The following is a 19,474-nucleotide window of genomic DNA, read 5'->3' on the forward strand; positions in this document are numbered from 1 at the left end:
TTCATTGACAAATCCGTCCGGACCTGGACTTTTGCTATTCTTAAGTGTCGAAATCACCTGTTTTATCTCCAATTCCTGTATTGGCTGATCTAGTTCCTCAGCTGTTGAGTTTGTTAATTCAGTTAATTTTATATGTTTTAGGTACTCCGATAGTTTTGCATCGTCATCGCATGTATCTGTATTCTTATATAATGATTTGTAGAATTCTGCAAATGCCCCTGCTATTTCGTTCGGTTTTGTGGCCATATTTGCTTCTATGTACGACATTTGAAGATTGCTGCTTTCTTAATCTAAAAGCTAATAATTTGCTTGCCCTGTTTCCATATTCATAATATTTTTGATTTGTAAATCTTAAGCATCCCTCAATCTTGTCTGATAAGAGGCTATTTAGTTGTCTGCGAGTTGCATTTAGGTCGTTGGTGACACTAGTTGTTGCAGATTGTTTATGTTTATGCTCTAACTTTTTAATTTCATCTTCTAATTCTCGCTGTCTTGCCTCCCTCTCTCTTTTCCTCGCAGATGTGAACGATATGATACGGCCCCTGATATATGCTTTGGCACAATCCCATAATATTAGGGGGCTAATTTCTGGTGAGGCATTGGTATCTAGATATATCTTGAATTCTTCTGAAATAAAGGAAATAAATTCTTTATCATTAAGGAGAGAAGTGTTGAGCCTCCATTGTTTAGTTGTTGGTCTGTGTCCTATATCCCATTTCAATAAGACAGGTGCATGGTCAGAAATAGTGATAGGCAATATCTCAATGTCTGTTATCCTATGCAAATCTGCTCTTGGGGTGAAAAAATAGTCTATCCTAGAATAAGATGCATGTCTGTTTGAATAGAAGGTAAAGTCCCTACCTCTCGAAAACTTACTTCTCCATATATCGACCAGACCTGCTTCTGTAATTTGATATTTAAGCATTTTACTCATTCTGGGGAGGGGAGCTTTAGAAGGCGGTTGCCGATCCATTAGCTGAGACATTACACAATTAAAATCCCCTCCCAGTAGCAGTAAGCCAGTGCTATACTGTAATATTGTATTAAACAATGTTTTAATAAATCCGGGCTCATCTTCATTGGGTGCATACACATTTATTAAGGACACCTCTACACCGTCAATTACTCCATTAACTAAAATATATCTCCCCTCTGTATCCTTATGCATTAAGGTTTTTGTAAAATTTATTTGTCTGTGTATAAGAATGGAAACTCCCTTCCTCCTCCCTGAGCGGTGAGAAGAGTAGTATACTTTATCTGCCCATGACTTTAACTTCTCGTGTTCTACGTCAGACAGGTGCGTTTCTTGTAGAAATGCTATTTGGCAGTTCATTTGTCTTAGCTGGTTTAATATTTTCTTTTTCTTAATTGGACAATGAAGACCCCTCACATTATAGCTTATGATTTTTAATTTATCCATCACTCACAAAGTTTTAATTTTTGCTTCGATTCTGAGGAGGAACGGAAGGCGACGGTGAACACAATGTATGCCATGTCTTAATGTATGAGTTTTATGGAGTGTGATCAAGTAATGGAACCAAAAAGAGTGGACAAAACAAAGGTAGATGCTGCAGCTGCGTAAAGGTTTTTTGACTTCAACAAGTAATATAGTGCTGTAGGTGAATAGAGGGAATGACTTTGTTATTATATATAACTCAGGATCCCTGGGGAACAAAGGGATCAGAACAAGAACACAGAACCAGGTATAACTATAGTTAAGAGATATGATAGTACTTGGGACCTTGTCCCTAACTGCTAAGTAAGCAGCAAGTGTGCACAGTCTAGATTGGATTGGACTGTACTTCAGGTGCGCTAAGACAAAGAAAGAAGAAAGTAAAAAGAAAATGATCATCATTCATTCATTCAGGCTCCTGCATATTGTAAATATATCAAGTTAAACAGCTCTTTACAGCTTTGTAAACATAAATTACTTGTAAAATCAAGCTCTGAAAAGGAGTTGGAAGTAGTCTGCTCTTACTTTAAGAAACTTAGAATAAATGATAATAATGAGGACTACTATAACCTTATATTGCTCATGGGGCATGCTGGTGTATGTTAAATGAGATATAGATTGCACTGTTAATGATCCCATGTGAAATTTAACAAGTGAACCGGTATGACGACAGAGAGGGGAAAAGAAAGAAAAAGAAAGAAAGAAACATCGCTCGTAATATTAGAGTCACTCGTCATTATCATAACCGGTTCTTACTGTTAATGTCACATATGTTAAGGATACACTCAGTCATCTATCTCCGTTGCTGGGAGGATTTTCTTCACATAGTCCATGGCCTTCTGGGGGTCCACGAACTCCTTGTCCTCGTCCCGGTGTGTGATTCGAAGTCTGGCTGGATAGAATAAGCCGTAGCGGATCTCCTTCCGACCTCGAAGTGCTTTCCGTACATCCGTGAATGCAGCTCGAGCTTTGGCAACACTGGCGGTGTAGTCGGGAAATATGGCAATGCGGTGTCCATTATAAGACAGTGGAGCTCCGTCCCGGGCTTTTCGTAGGATCTCCACGGCGTCTCCATCGTAGTGTAGTTTAGCGATTATCACCCGTGGCCTCTCTCGGTCTCCTTGATTCCTGGTAGCCAGTGCGCGGTGTGAGCGGTCCACCTTTATATCCCGGTCCAGCTGAAGGACTTCTCTGATGATTTTAGCAACCGCTTTTGGGGAGCTGGAGTTCGGTTGCTCTTCTATGCCTGCAATCCTGATGTTGCCCCGTCTCATTCTTCCCTCCATGTCCTCACATCGATCTTTAAGAGTTGCCACCTGGTTTTTAAGGCTGGATACCGTGGCTTGCAGCGAAGTCACTTCGTCGGACCATGTTGATAATCCACCCTTCATATCCTGTATGTCTGTTTTGATGTGGTCGACTTCTGCCCGCATTGCTTTCATATTGTTGGCGACTTCAGACCTCATTCCTTGTAACTCCGATTTAAGTGCGTTAAAGTCATCCGTCAGCGCACTTTTTAGTTCGCTCCTGATGATTTTAGAAATCTCTCCCCTTAAGGAGGATAAGACCTCTTTTTTAATATCTTCGGCATCCATGGTTGAGTTTCCAGGCCGGGTAGGCGAGGGTTGGTTTAGCACACCTGGTGTATGCTGCCTCGTGGTTCTAGTAGGCCGTTGGCTGTTAGCATTAGCTTGGCCGCCGTACTTGTATTGTTGAAGCTTTTCCGCCATTCAAATCGACGCTCTGCGTGCAGTTCGGCCGTTTGCCTCCCTATGTTGTCTTTCGTAAACGTTTGGGCTGAGCTTCACGTATTTTTAAGCTGTTTTTTGGAATAAATATTGTTAATTCTGCAGGAGCTCTGAAAAATGCTTCTTACGCCATGTCCTGCTCACCATTTCAGAGCAATGATTTTCTGAAGACTCTGATCACTGTTGTTTTTACTGGGTCCTCTACAATTACCATAAGAACATTAGTGTTCACTTCTTCATTTACGGCCTAGATCAAACATTTTGGATACCATGAACACTAACATATATTTTGCAGACATTTTCACGCACGCACACACAAACCTGCATCAAATAAGAGCCTCTCTTTTTGGTGATCCGTAAAAAAAAATCCCAAAGCGATGTTGCTGTGTCTGCCCCGTCCTTAGCAGATAAAGTTGACCTTTAAGTTTGAGTCTCTCCCCGCCTCCCACCTCTCCTCCCCTTTACTCCTCCACATCCTCCTGTCAGAGCACGACGAAGCTTTCACTAACCTGTTCTGTCAGTGTGGCAAGATGTGTGGGTGATTGAAGCTTCCCAGACCCTTTCACCTTAGCCAGAGCTGTCAGTTTCACCACTGTCAGCTCTCCGGGCATTGCATACTGTTTTATTCCTTTCTTTTGTTTTTATATTTTTTGTTACATTTCATTTTCATTTTTAATTACAAATAAATGTGTGTGTATGTGTGTATGTATGTATGTATGTATATATATATATATATATATGTGTATATATATATATATATATATATATATATATATATATATATATATATATATATATATATATATATATATATATATATATATATATATATATATATATATATATATATATATATATATATATATATATAAATAAATAAATAAATATAGAATATATAGAAAGACCGAAGTTCAAGATGTAAAAAAAACATTGTCCATGACTTCTGTGTGCTCTGAGGGTCTGAGCCTAGTTAGCTCCCCTGAATGATGATGCCCATGTTCAACTCTCAACAGAGATGAGATAGAAGCGCAATGTCTCATGTCTTAGCACAGTGGTTCCCAACCTTTTTTGGCTCGTGACCTCATTTTGACATCACAAATTTCTGGCGACCCCAGAGACATTTTTTCTTCTAGAATTAGTTTTTGATCATGTTTGTTATACTGTGTTGCAAATGCAGAGTAGCCAGATTAATCCCTGATCAGGATATACATGTACAACAAACAATTTCTCCAACAATGAATTATGAAAAACATGCTACTGAGGCATCTTAAACTAGCCACAGTGAAGATTTGAAAGATGGAAAGTATCACAGTGCTTCTGTTTCAGCTTCAGTTTGTCATGTCTTTTATGCATTAGTATTGTCTCTCTCAACTCACCACATTTATAATGGGATGGCTGAGCCTGCACACCTCGTTGCAGCTTTTCAAAGTCAGGTGCTTTAGTAGACAGAGCACATCTCATCTGCCGCAACATCCAGTCGGGAACGGTACTTTGACCTCATACACACAAGGGCACTAAATCCAGCTTCACACAAATATGTGCTTCCAAAAGGAACCAACCGTTTTAGAGCACACAGTGAGATCTCTGGGTACTCATTCTTGCTCTTGCATTCTTCCAAACCAGAATTCCTCCAATGCTACTCGCGAATGCAATCCCTGATGTGTTATGTCATATGAAAGGTCAATCAGATGTTCAACAGCAGTGGCAGGCAGGTTCACTGCACCTGTATCAAAGTGAAATGGGTCCCTCACCCAGTCAAACTTTGTCTTCAGTTTTTGAGCTTCTTCCTCCCCGCACATCATTTTTACCATTTCGATGGCAGCTGGCAATATTAATGTCTCAGCAATGGTATGCGGCTTCATAGCCTTAGCAATGAGATAGCTCACCTCAAAACACGCTTTCAGTGCCCGTTCACTAACGGTTAAAGCCTTTTTGAAGTACACTTGCTGCTTATTCAGCTCGGCATATTTCTTTTCGGAAAAAGATCTTGGCTTGCCGACATGTTCTTTGTGTGTTGTCTCAAAGTGTCTTTTAAGCTTGTTGGGTTTCATACTCTCGGCAAACAGGACGTTACCACACAACAGACATTTCGGCTCCTCCTCGTTGCTTTCAGTGATGCTAGTAAATCCATACTGAAGGAAACTTTCGGCGTATTTTCTGTCTTTTTGGTGTCTGTTTCTCCATTCCTCTTAGAACTGTCTTTACTGGGCCAGGTGGGTGAAGAAATCTTTCCATTTTGTTTTCTGTTTTTAGCTACTGACTGCAAGTTTCTGTTCAGGTTGAAGTAGAAACTCAAGTAGTGGTCACTTGTGCAGTCACGTGATCGCGGCAATCAATCAAGATGCACCAGCGCAGATACTTTTATATGCTGCATTTTATTTGACCTCAATTTCTATTCTAGAAAGTTAAAGTATAGAATACAGTTGTTTCAGATTGTGTGTGGTTTTTTTTCAGGCGACCCCCTTTGAATTCCAGGCGACTTAGCAACTTCAGTTATCGACTCCATTTTAACATCTTCTGGATGTAGGCTGATGGGGTATATGATCTGCTGCTTTCTGCTTTTCCCCTTTTTACTTGCACATTTGTGATGATGAACTGGACAGACAAGGAAATCTTATTACTCAAACGCTGAAAAAATCCTCAACAAATGCAACAAATTTCTCCTTTTTTTGTTTTTTGCAAAATGAAACTACATTTTAGTTGTATAGATCTCCATTTTCAGTAGCAACTGGTGAGTTTGGGGCTGAGTGCCACAGACAGGGTAGGGTAGGCGGAAAGTATTAAGAGACAGATAAATACTCTGTAGTGTTTGATTTTATCTACTTTATTTACACTTTTAATTCTACAATGACAAATTAAGGGCATACAAAACATGAATACATTAGTCAAATTAAACACCACATTTGTTCAAGCCAGGCAGGTCAGAGTCCCTATGGTCATAGGGTAATATGACAAAACCAAGAAACACAAATTCTCAAACAAGAGTCTTGTTGCCAACGCAGGGCAGAGTGATTGACTTCCAGGTCAGGGGAATGCATCTCATGCTAACCAGTCTTTTTCTTGCGAAGACTGTTTAATTCTTTTTGAGACTGTCAGGGGCTGATTAAAGGCTCATTTATGCTCAACGGTTGATACACATATGTATGGAGCCTTCTGTCCGTACTCTTTTGTCTGTGTTTCTGCACTTTTTTTGGAAGCTTATGGATATGGACCAACAAAGCACTATCTCTGGTAGTCGTGGGGAGTGATGTAGCCAATAGTTCAAGTGAGACACGGCCACAGGACAAGAAGAAGATTATGAAAAAAATGGCAGAAAGGTTATATGAGTTGTTCAGAACTTTAAACATCTGTATGATGCTACTATGCACAGTCACAGGTACAGTCTGTTACTACAGAAAAGCTGGGAGGAGTTTGGACGGGAATTAAATGCGAGTTGGTCAGAGGCAAAGAAACGGTAAAGGTCCGCGTAAGACATCTGAGGGGTGTGGCAGCGCCCTTTAGTGGTTGTATTTCTTAATATCCATGGCAACGTGAAGGCAGCATGGATGTATAAGGGCAGCAAAGGTTATATAGTTTGAAATGGCCGTATCTATTGTCATACATAAAGGGAGCAAAAACAAGCTCAGAAATGATTAAGCTGCTTGCAGCATCAGATTTTATAAAATGTTGTTTTATTCATCTATTTTACACAATACGGCATAAACACAAAAACAAGGCATTTTATCAAAAGTGCACTAAGGTGACATTTACCATATCTATACTATAAGGATTAAAAAGGTCATACTAAAAACTTGATCTTTATTTGATATACAGTATTTCTTTAACTAAATAAACAAGCTGTCCTCTGAGAGGTGTAAGGTTAGCGCTAAGTAAAACAGTATGATATTGTCTTGTCCTGTGATGATACTGTGTTCATGACTTTTTCTTAAGGTGTGATAATGAATGAGTGACTATTTTTCTCCTGATTAAAATGTCCTCCTCAAACTAAAGCGTGCATCTTTAATATAGAAGAAATATATGAATAAATCAGCCCGTTCCTTTATTAAAAGTCATTACAGGATCACAAATTAAATGTTTTGGTGTAACCCTGCGGCATTAATCAACTAATGTGCCTGATCTAGAAATAAAACAGGATATGAGTGGATGGAGCAGAATACCAGGGGGTGGACTGAGGGAGCCAAAGCTAGTTAGGGCTAAGGTGGAGCTGACCAAGCGTGAATTGATTGTGCATTTCTAATGGCATATTCTGTGCTTTGCATCAACAGCCTTTGTTTATTCACTACATGTGCTCTGCTCACCAGAGAGCTCACTGTTTCCTACCACATCTTGTCGTAATAGTGTCTGCTTTGGGACCAGGTAGGCAATGCTGATGGTGGTGAGTGCTGACACTTTGAGTTTATGCTTTCACACCAAAGCCTTTAATTTTTTGTAAAGCTCCCTACTGACTACCATTAAATACTACATACTTTAAATAAAAGTATGTGTGGGAAGATGAACAGAAATGGATTTCCAGATCAAACTGTTTGGACTGAAGGACGGATATCTTGTATTTCATCTGTCGTATTATTTCCATCTGAATGGGTCTAGGTTTATTTCATAACCTGGCTCACCAACCATCAGGTCACGGATGAAAATTTCATCTCCTGGCTTCCTGACCAGTGAAAAAAGTGACATAGATTTGAAAGACGGCTAGTGCAGACAAGTGGGAAAGAGTGCAAACATAACAGAGACAACTTAAAGTGGAAACAGACAGTTTTCCTTCCCCCTAGCGTTTCTAAGTGTATTACTGTTTATGCCACTGTCACAAAGACAACTGGATCATTTCCGTTTTTCTCAGAGTAACAACTACCAACAATTTATTCATTTAGTTTAAAATGGAGACGTGAAATCAGATAGAAATGGTGCCAGGCTGCCAGCCTCTGACTGGATTGCCAGTCAGCCTTCATTTCCTGGGAGATTTCGTGCCCCATGGCAGACTAAATAGCACAGTGAAGGCGAGCTTTACTGTGACCGAAACTAAAGTTTTCATGTAGCCGTGACAGTGTTTAATCAACATTTACTTCATAAGGATAGGTTAAAGCAACACACATGTCTATTTCCAGTTTAAACTGCTGTTGTCTGTCATGATGTCAACCTGCAGATAGTAAACATATCAAACCTCCGAAAGGTATTCATTTTGTAGAGGTGGTCGTGTTATTGTGTCGCAGCCCTTTTCACCTGACAGACTGTGCTTGTACAAATCTAGACTCTGGTCTCTATGTTCTTTGTTTTATATTTTTCTCTGTCCCTTTTTTGCATCTTAATCCTCAGCTTTGCTCATTTCTCCTTTTTTCCCTCTAGTTGTCTTTTCCCTCCCCCTGTTATCTCCTCTTTCAGTGTCAGAGGCAGTGCGGCCCCCAGAGAAGCCCTGGGGGGCTTTAAAGGTCTTTGAGCTAACCCCTATTACACTGCTGAGAGGATGGGGACACTGACACTAATGACAGTCAGAGACATGCAGCTAGCCCTTGTAGCATACCTAACTATCACAGATACTGCTGCAGCATTCTGTTAGGGAGATAATAGGCTCTTTAAGGGGTCACACACACTCTTTCTCTCCCTCTCTCTCTCTCTCTCTCTCTCTCTCTCACTCACACACACACATACACATACAGAAACAAATGCAATAGTGTATCCACTACTGGATAGCAAATACTGTTACATGGTCACTTCGAGCGATGGAAGAGGAATTCAGGATTCAGTGTGCCATCTTTTTGATAAGAATATTTTCTGATTAATGATGCATGCTACTGTATGATTCTATGTTTAAATGCAGTGATCTATATGGTTGTCACGAACAAATGAGCTTTTAGATAGCAAAAGGAAATGATGTTGAAACATCTGCAAAGCAACCTTTTTCTCAGAACCCAGCTCTGCTCATTTGGCTCACTGACCTACGGTGTCATATCATTTCTGCAACAGCTCGTTGCTGTTTTTGTGCAATGAGCTTTTGCTCACAGCTCCCCATCCTGATTGTGATTAATATAGTCCTCAGCTGCTACCTATCTTCCTTCCCTAACCTGTAAGATTTCTGAAAGCTTTATTTTTTCCTGAAATTGTGTTATGCCACTATGCCGATTGATTACTGCTAAGTGAATGCACTGATCAATTACATTATTGATCAGTCTTTGTCACCTGCTGAGCTGAATCAGAAAGGTCCTAATACGTCTACTCTAATGATCAATGTACATGGTCTAAACTGCTGCATCAGAAATTAAATACATGGGTTGTTTCATGTATTTCATATGTGCTAGTGGAAACAAATATCACTAAGCAACATTTACCTGCTGGGTCTTTTTTTCCCTCTCGAACGCCATAGTGGCCCCCTCAACTGTCAATGCTTAAAGTCCTAATTTCTTCAGAAGCAGTTTATCAGTGTTAATGTATTACAGGTTATTTTTTTTCACTCACACTTTATCATATTTCTGACTACATTGTCACTTCCATACACTAGTGCTAACATGTACACATTCTCTTAAGAGCACACATGGACCCAGACATAATAATTCATTCATTCTATGCCACGCTCACACGGCAGCACCCCATTGCTAGGATAAGAGGTGTAAGCCCAGCTTCTCTCCATTTAAACTACTCCAGCACTTTAGATGCCTGCATGGCTTGCATTCCCAGACAGGCATAACTCTCAGACTCTACAGCCTAAGCACATAGCATGGCATTTTACTGGCCTGTTGTGTTTGTGACACAGATCAAAGGTTGAACTTGAAAAGTCCTCTGCAGAGAAAGCTCTCCCAAAGGTGGTATTACATTTATGTTGAGTTTTTCCAATGGCATGTTTTACAGTGAACAGTCACGTCCTGCGTGAGTGAGTCGAACAATAAGTGGCTTTAACAAGCAATAAAAAGACACTTACAACTGATAAGGCATCTTTCTCAGTTTAATGAGGGGCTCAGCAAACCTCTTGCTGCTTCCCTTTATTAAAGACAACCTCAAGAGCATTTTAATTCTAAGGCCTGTGAGCATGTAAAATGGCTGGATAAAGGGGGATTTTTGAGGAATGTTGCAGAGTTTATGGAAATCATCAAGAAGAGACGCCAATGGACACTGCAGGCACACTCAAGACACTGTACATATGGCTTTATTATCAGCCACTAAATGAAGGCATGTAATACATGATCACCACTTGTACTATCCTTGTCGGCACCAAGGGCCAGCTTTAGAGTCGACTTAGTAGACATTCTTTTTTTATAGTTTTTTACTTAATACAATTCCTTAATTTGAGAGAAGTAAATGATTTATTTATTTATTTATTTATTTCCTTCCTTCCTTTTACCTTTTATATTATTTATATAAAAAAGCCAAAGACTGAAAGATCTAATAAAATAATAAGACTATGAATTTAACCTTGCGTTCAGTGCCAGCTTCCTGTTCTTGAAAAGTTTTTCAATACTTTGTGCCCAATCAGTATTTTGGTTGGTACCAAGGAAGCATGGAGGTTTGTTATCGGGGCTGGAGTCAAGACTACATAAATCAAGTTTGAAATAAGTCCTGAACGAACCAAACAAAATGTGCTAGATGGTTTGTTTCACAAAACCATCTGGTAAGGAACTGCATAAAACTCTGAGGAAAAGGGCGAAATACTTGGTGGTAGCATGAACCATCTGTCCATCACCGTCAATCCCGGGTTAAATTCAGTCAACACTAGGAGAGTGCTACTGCCAGCAGAGCAAATTAGTCAATCGAACTATTACGGGAGTCAGTCGGGAGATGAACAGAAATGTCTTTTCCATCAAGAAATTTTCTCTTTGCTTTTCTGTCGCTGAAATAAATTGGTTCATGAATTGGTTCAACGTCTGTGTGTTTGGCCATATGTGCATACCTTGAAGCTTGACAAGATGGATTTGCGAGATTATATTTTCTACGAATCCAGCTGCCTTGTAAATCCAAGCAGTTCACAGATCAAGTCAAGGCAGGGTCCAAAATGGGGGTCAAGTCAGAATAAATGCTGAGTCTTAAAGGGATCAATACCATCACAAGACAAAGAGCAAAAACCAACACTCCTCCCATTCATTGTTCACATTGCGGAGGCTTAGACAAGTTAGAAATAGAATACCCATGAATTAGTCAAAAACCTGCCAAACTGAGACAAATTTGTGTCAAAAACCCCACCACTTGAACCTCCCAGGTTTACGTCAAAACACCTATGGGACTGAAACGGTACTGAGATTTTGGTTCTTGAGACTAAGACACCATTAATTACTACTCATATTGTATGGATTGTGCAACAGTAGGCCTTAACCTCACCCTATAGGTACATTTGAAACTTGATCTCTCTGTTCACTGATGCTCCGTTTTAATCTTACTCTTTAGAAGAAGATAAGACACTATCTAAGAATAAATAGGATTCTTTGTTTAGCCTTGGTATGAGCTGATCCATGAGCATGTTGGAAAGCAGTGTGATAGTGTGATGCCCTTATGAGTGTGCGTGCACACATATACACAGGCATGTGGACACTTTCTTCAAGATGCGCCACTCAGCTGTCAGCTCAGCCTTATGTGGCAGATGAGGCGCTCAGCAATCTCAGTGACAGGCACAAGATGTCCCAGACTGCCAGGGGCGTGCACACTGACACTGACGCACACATACACACACACACCCTGTGTAAAATGTAGCTCAAACCGATGCGCTCAGCTGCGAATCATGCCTAGTGGTCAAATATATGTTTTTAGGGATGAACAGGTAGCTGTAGAGGACAAGGCCAAAGCAAGCGAGTGATCTCCTGACATTTTAACTAATCCCTTCTAGCTTGTGGTTTCTTGCACATTTGCGAGATTTGCTAGCAGCCAGAATTGGCTTTTTCACATATGCAACCTGTCATGTTAGATTGGACAGTGACATGGTACAGACTAGGGATGTGATGGCTCGAACGCTGAAATGGACTGTGATTGGATTTAGATGACACTGTCTGCTTGAGGCTACTGGCCTTTCTGTCCAAGCTGTGGGTTTAGAAGTAGATTCTTTAACTGCCCTGGTGTCTCATACATTGGCAAACATCTCACCATGAAGCCAGCAGCATTAACAGGACCTTCTGTGACATGACTATATGAGCTGCTTCCCACTGACAGCATGCACTACTTGAAATTATACAGATAAAACCTGTGAATTTAACCTAAGCCTACATCATACAAACTATTAAAGTCTTCCGATATAAGTGATAAGGTTATTCCATGGTGGCAGGTGTTCAGTTGTGTGCACGCTTCTTAGGTAAGGTGTTATTAGTCATAGTCCAACTTTGGGGCGACATTTATGATTTCCTGTGACTCCGCTTGTTTGTTTATGTACACAAGCCCAGACAGGCCACAGCGGCATTGCGTGATGCGCGCAAAGGAACAGGCTGTACCTGCCACGGCCCCGTGTTTGGTGGCTTAGGGCGTACACATGGTACCTGTCAAAATCAGTTAAAGCCCCGTTCAGCTGCCTGCCCTGCATGGCATCCCGTCAGACGCCAGCTGAACTTTTCACTTGTCAATTCTGAAAGGTTAGCGCTAAAATCAGCAGCGACAGATGCAAATGGATGGGTGCTTTCTTGGCATTTTTGTGCAGGGATGCTTCATGTCACCTAGACCACCTTGTCTGCCCCCTCCTATCTCTACTCTCCTCTGTCATGGCCTCTCTTTAGCCCCAGTGCTCCCCTTTCAGAACCAATCTGTCTACAAGGGCACACATTTAGTTAGTAAACAAGTATTTATTTCAATATGTGTAGTAGTTCCACATTAACTAGAAACTTGTTAACTATTCCTTTAGCCACTTTGCCTTTTTATTAATAGTATACAGTAGAGACACATGTACATAGACAAAGAAGAAGTAGAAGCACATTAACTATTACCAAAATTAATTTTCAGTTTGTGTGATGCCTGAAAATAAATCTTTTTCTCATCAGCTCCAAAGTCTTCTACTTTCAAATACCTTCACTCCTTACTCTGAGAACACACACACATACACACACACACACATGGACCAGTGTAAGTTGAAGCAAGTCCTAAAACATTTAAACATGGTGCAACTTGCCTTCACTATATTACATCCAGTGTTTCATGTTACATGAGAATGGTCCGTGCACCTTGGACCCTCAAGGGGGTCCGGGTGCTTGCCATCTTGCACGAGTTCAAAGTTTAAACTAAATCTATACTGAGAGACTAGTTAACCATTGTCTTGTTTTAAAATTACATACGCCTGTGAGTAGTGCCATCACACATCCATCACACCTATATGTTGTCTGGACTGTTTCACGCAGATTGCTGCAGGAAAATCTGGATTTGATTTTGTCACATGCATATACACATACTCATGTATGGATTTGTCTTATCTGAGCTGCAGTTCAACTGTTGCCCATCAGTTGTATTTCCGCATTTGACAGGCTCAAAGTCACAGTACATAACCCATGAAGTGACCGGCAAATTACACACAGTCCAAGGCACAAAACGTCCAGCTTGCTAGCTATGAGAAGTTAAAAATTTTTCAGTTTATTATGAAACTATAAGTCTGGCAGGCTACTACAGTCTAGGTAATCAATGAGAAACACTCAATCAGTTTTATTCTCTAAATGTTGTTCATTATCTTGGCTACATCACTTTGAAATTTCATGATTATCAAACAATGATGATATTGTTGTAGTATGCATTTAGCATTCCTATTATATGTTTGTTAGTCACATACAATTTGATGAGCACAAGATGAATACAAGATAACCAAATACCTGTTAACTGAAGTTTGGCATATAAGACACGTTGAACTGAAAGACAGTTTGATTTCAACGGACATTTATCCAGACACTGTCCCATAGACACTGAATCATCTTTTAACAAACTGGCCTGTGGTTTCAGGTGGAACTGAAGATGAAATACAATGACCAGCGCTGCAAATCCAGAGGTCTCCTCCCAGGCAATCGTTGGTACGAGATCCAGGCCTACAGAGCTCTAAACCAGGCCCTGGGGAGGTAAATGTGACCCCTACAGCTCCAGTGCTATGGGAGATTCACTTTTCTGCCACTTATAATCAAAACTTCATTTTACAGGTGCATCCGCCACAGGAATGACTGGGGCGCCCTAATTCTAGTAGATGACCGTTACAGGAATAATCCCAACAAGTACATTACAGGTACTGAATCCATTCTACAGAGAACACTGGCTGACTTCATTTGTCAGCCTCTCATCTTGAACACTAGATGGCAATAGTTATCCACTGTAAGATAACTATAACAGCGTTTGGCAGTATTTATCTCTGATGTGTGTGTCTTTGTGTAATCTCAGGTCTGTCTAAGTGGGTCCGCCAGCTCGTCCGACATCATGACACCTTCAGCAACGCCATGCAGTCTCTGGTAGCATTCTGTCAGGTGCAACAGAAGGTTGAGGTTTTCCCTGCAGACAGTCAGAGCCCCAGCTCTTCTGTCTCCTCTCCCAACGGTCACTTGTCAGCAACTGTAGAGGAACAGGGTCTATCCAAGGCCTCAGAACCTCAGATGGCCTGCTCCTATGTCAAACCACACGAACCCCAGCCGGACACAAGCCCTTCAACCTTCCGTTTTTTTTCTCTTACACAGTTGAAAGCTGAACAAAATGGAAAAGCAGGTGAGCCAAAATGAAGCACTGATAGAAGACTTTTTTTGTGCTGCAAGGTTAACACATCTCTCTAGTTGTATCCAAGACCCTCCAAAAACAACAGCTGTATATTTTGAAGTAATAATTTTATAAACTGTTTTCTACCCTCTATATTAAGGTCTATTTGACAATGTTACTCTTGAATTGTAATAAGAGGTTTGAATCTGCCATATGACAAAAGCTTTATGTTTATGGTGAAATAATTGAGACAAGCTATTTAGCTTATGCTAATATTTAACACTTTGTTCAGACACAGCAAACAAGATTGTACAAGCTGTAACTTGTGAATCCCTTGAACCCAATGAAAAATGGGTTTAAATGGAAAACAGCAAGAATTCAGTATTACAGCCAGCCAAAAAAGTATGAAAGATTAGCTTTTTTCAGAAAATTATTAAATGATGAAAGCGTAATTCAACATATTTTATGTATGTCTGCAATGCATACCATCACTTGATTAAAAAAGTTTCAAGGAAATTAAAATAACTAGGTATGCATTTTTTTAAATGAAAGATTCTTTGTTTGGGTAAAAACATTTTTTTACTGTACCTATATACTATATACTATACCTGCAAATATTCTGTGACAAGAGTTAAAATGCATGATGCCAAATACCCTTAAGATTTCTTCTTTCTGCATGTCAAATCTATTATCTGCTTTCATTCTATTTAATTCATGATATTGATGTGATAAAGTTGTCCCTGTTACTCTAAAGTGGACAAAGTTATGCTAAAAACAGGGTATCTAGATATGCGACAATAGAATGAAACGGTTCCCATTGTGTGGGACCAGCCCTGTTTTTTTCTTTCTTTATAAATTATGACATTTTAAGCAACACTATTTTTAAAACACAATATCAGAAGGTGATTCATTTTTGTGCTTAGAGATGTATGAGCATGACATCACCACAAGAAAATATGTTGAGGTGACGTGTTTGCACATCGCCTTGCTGAGCACCCATTGTCTTTGGGGTCAGGACAAGGTTGAGCTGTAAGCCCAGTTGAATTCGGTTTGGTGGACAGAGATGGTAGTAGAGTAGTAGCACAGACCCCCACCCATCATAGTTTGGGGTGGACGTTGGGGGCGGGGGCCATGGGATCAGTTGAGTGGCTTGCCTCATTACTGTAAGGTCTTTTGCGTGCCTGAGTGGCGCTGGAGCGAGCTGATGAGCAGATGTTGGACTGTTGCTTTTAATTAAATCCCCCTGACCTTTGTTTGGGTTATATTGAGCGTAAGTCCACATTTGTAGCTTTTTCTGAAACAGCCTTGACACACTGGATACCAGTCTCATTTTATGGTGAGACCAAGAGGTTTCTTTGTTATTCTTAATATGTTTGCTCTATGGTCTTGGTCAGATTTCAATTCTGTGCTGGTGTTAGGTCAATAAATATTCTTGTTTTGTTTTCTTTATGCAGAATGTTTGAAGACAATGCACCAGCCCCCAGCAGAGCCTTTATCGCATCAAAAAGGAACAGCACAGCCTCTGTACCACATTTTCACTTCCAGCCCCGTCAGCACCCGTTTCAAGAAGCCAATCTTTAAAGAAACAACACCCAGCAAGTCCAGCCAACACGTGGAAACATCTAATCATTCTGAGCATAGGGACAAACAGCAGATCTCCTCACCACAGAAGACTGAGGCTGCTTGTCTTAAAAAAGGGGCCCCAGACAGGTTCAGTGAGATCCAAGTGGAACCACTCAATATGGCTCTGGAGCCTTCTACAGTAACAACCCCTCCGAGCTGTGAAAGTGAACCACCCTCAGCAGACAATCCGAATGAAGACGAAGACGAAGACGAAGAGGACGAGGACCAGACTGTCTTCTATACTCCAGAACTGTTTGAGTGCGAAGGCAACGAAGGCAGCCCAAAGACAAAGACTGAGTCACCTTCCAGGGTGGAGAGCCCTGACCTGCTGTCAGGGGAACTTTTTGGCTCTGAGCAGGCCCAGCAACAAACGTCTGCTTTTGATGGACAGAGTGCCATTTCAGTCAGTAAGGAGAGCGCAGGACTGTCACAGGGAAAGGAAAAAGAAATCAGAGGACAAAGGAAAGGTGAGGATGGGGAGCAGTTGGATAACCAGAGCAGGCAGGCGGCCAATAGGCTACGTAGACTGTCCAGGTCCAGGCAGAAAGCTCCCTCAACCCCAACAGGTAACTAACAACCAGGGAACAAAACAGGTTCTGTTGTATGTTCCATGCACTCTATCCTGGCAAGAGTTTTTCCACCAAATATCTGCAGCAGATCAACATTTAAAACCGATTGCAGTGCAATGTAAAATTTCATATTCAGTTTATACTGCATACTTTTTATTTCATTTCCTGTTTCGCGTTCATCTTGCTGAATTTCCTAAACACTATGTTGTATAGAATCAAAGTGATGCCTCAGACAACTAGCCCAAACACTCTTACCATGCACACAGTAGATGATGAGACTCGGCCATCTCAAATCAACTGCTTATGTTGTGTGACAGCACATCTTATTAAGGCCATTAAGCCTGTTCTCAGTTAAAAAACAAATAACTATCCAACAGGATTGAAAGTGCTACTGATTAAAGGTTCATGTTAACTAATCATTAAAATACAAAACCCCAAACTCATTTGTTCTCTGTAGAAGAAGGTAATCATTCAGTTCTGTTTTAATGATGTGTCTGTTGGTTATGGGTGAGGAATAGACATGCTTTAGACATGCCTGATTTACCCTAAGGAAGAGACATTAATTTTTTCAATTTCAATTCCAATTATGTAATTATGTGCTGTAAACTTGGTATGATGGTATTTGATTGTGGATACACATTTTTCAGTGCAAGCATCCATTTACATTCTGTTAAGAACTCTGTTAATTAAATTAAACGTTGTTTCACTGATATTCTCTCATCCTTTTTCCTGAAATGTTTTGTTTTTCTTTAACTGCATTGACATGTTTCAAAATTTCCTAAATTTCATTGGTGGACGTTAAAAGTGCAGAAATAAAGAAAAAAGTACTCAAAATAGTAAATAAAAAAACATACAACACATAATTAAGTTCAAATAACATACAATAGAAATACAAAAGTGTACTTCAGCACAGGACTTGAGTGAACCACTAAACTGTCTTACTTTGCTCACTGCCCAATTTTGTTCTCACAACTGCAAACTCCCGCTTGGACTTTGCTTCTCAATGAAGACAAAATATTGTAAGGTAGACATTTAAAGAAGGCTTTCACCGCTGGAAAGATGGTACTTTCATAAAACTGGGCTATGTATGCAATAGAAAGACACATACATTTTAGAAACTGGTGCTATATGACCAGTGGAACCAGAGAGAAAGGGCTTTGGTATCCCTGTTTGCTCAAAAGGTAGAACACCTGCAACAACCAGAATAAACTGCGCCACACCGGACCAATAAACACTCCCACTAATGGATGAAGTACTGCGAGTTGGAGGGTGCTGGGTTTTGGCTCTGTTTCTATGGTAACAAACAATATCATATCAAATATAAACAGTGCACTAAAAAATGTTTCCATAGAAACAGGATTGTGGCTCATATTTGATCAGCACTTCCTTGTTTTACAGTTCAATCACAGTTTTTTTCAGCCTCTGTTTTTACAGCGCAAAAGCAATATGGTGACCAATTCCGGTGCATGCCCTTTCTCCATTGAAGCTAAATAGACGCTCAGAGTTCAGCTTTTGCACACCTTAAGATCGACAGATGCATAGGAAAAGACTGAGGGGGCGACAAAATCAGGAAAAAACTCCTGCTCATTGTCCACTTCACTTGCAATTAATTTTAACAACAGTGTTTCAGCACTTAGACTTAGCTAAAACCAGGTCCCCACTGCTGCACAGAGTGGTGTTCACTGTTTACTCCAAATGTATTAATATTGAATGGTTGTATGTCAAAACTGCATCGACACTGCACTTCCTTTGTTCCTCAGCAACATACCTGCCAAGTGTAAAGTAGACCTGATGAATGGTTCTCTGGAATATAACATAGAGACAGACAGATATCCCATGCATTATAGTTAGTTGTTTCTAATATTTTGTGTATATTTTATGATTTATATCAGCAAGGATAGACAAAAATATTGAAAAGACTTCTCAGTACAATGCAATACAATACTACAACACCATAAACTACAGCCTCCAAAAGGAGTGTTGTCCATTTCCTTAAACAGTTTAACGACAGAAATTCACAAAAACTGTTGGATTAGACTGCATCAGTTTGAGCCAGCTAGACTGAGTATACCGTATGTATTCACCTTATGATGCCCTACTGCTACTACAATAAATAGTGAAATATGTTCACTAATAAAAAACTTGCCTGTAATTAATCTAGATACATACAAGTAAGCCAGTGATATTCTTGCCAGCCATTAACCATGTAATTTCCCTGTTTGTAGTATTAACTGGTTATTTCACTCTTGTATAATTCACTGACATTTAGATCTTTACCTCCTCTTTTCTATTATATTCATATAGAAAAGCAGCGATGATTTGTGATCTACAGTATGTATGTGCAATACTTTAACATGTGTAATCAGCAGTTTAATGGCCATATTTGATTGTCTGAGGAACCAAGGCTGTGTAATCATGCCAATGCTTAATGGACAATCATCAAACTGGCTTAGTTGAAGGGAGACGGAAAA

The 19,474-nt window shown here is 40.1% G+C and overlaps 1 protein-coding gene across 7 annotated transcripts in view; it reads left to right on the forward strand.

Annotated features, from left to right (window-relative positions):
* The window catches only part of brip1 (BRCA1 interacting helicase 1), a 124,257-nt gene that overhangs the window by 40,610 nt on the left and 64,173 nt on the right, over positions 1-19,474 (forward strand). For all 7 annotated transcript variants that reach the window (XM_030401212.1, XM_030401262.1, XM_030401238.1 and 4 more), the window contains exons 17-20: positions 14,080-14,192; positions 14,271-14,353; positions 14,506-14,823; positions 16,266-17,000. In XM_030401212.1, the coding sequence (XP_030257072.1) occupies positions 14,080-14,192; positions 14,271-14,353; positions 14,506-14,823; positions 16,266-17,000 (1,249 nt within the window). The remainder of the gene's footprint in view (positions 1-14,079; positions 14,193-14,270; positions 14,354-14,505; positions 14,824-16,265; positions 17,001-19,474) is intronic.

Source organism: Sparus aurata, chromosome 2 (assembly GCF_900880675.1).
Source record: "Sparus aurata chromosome 2, fSpaAur1.1, whole genome shotgun sequence".
Taxonomy (NCBI): domain Eukaryota; kingdom Metazoa; phylum Chordata; class Actinopteri; order Spariformes; family Sparidae; genus Sparus; species Sparus aurata.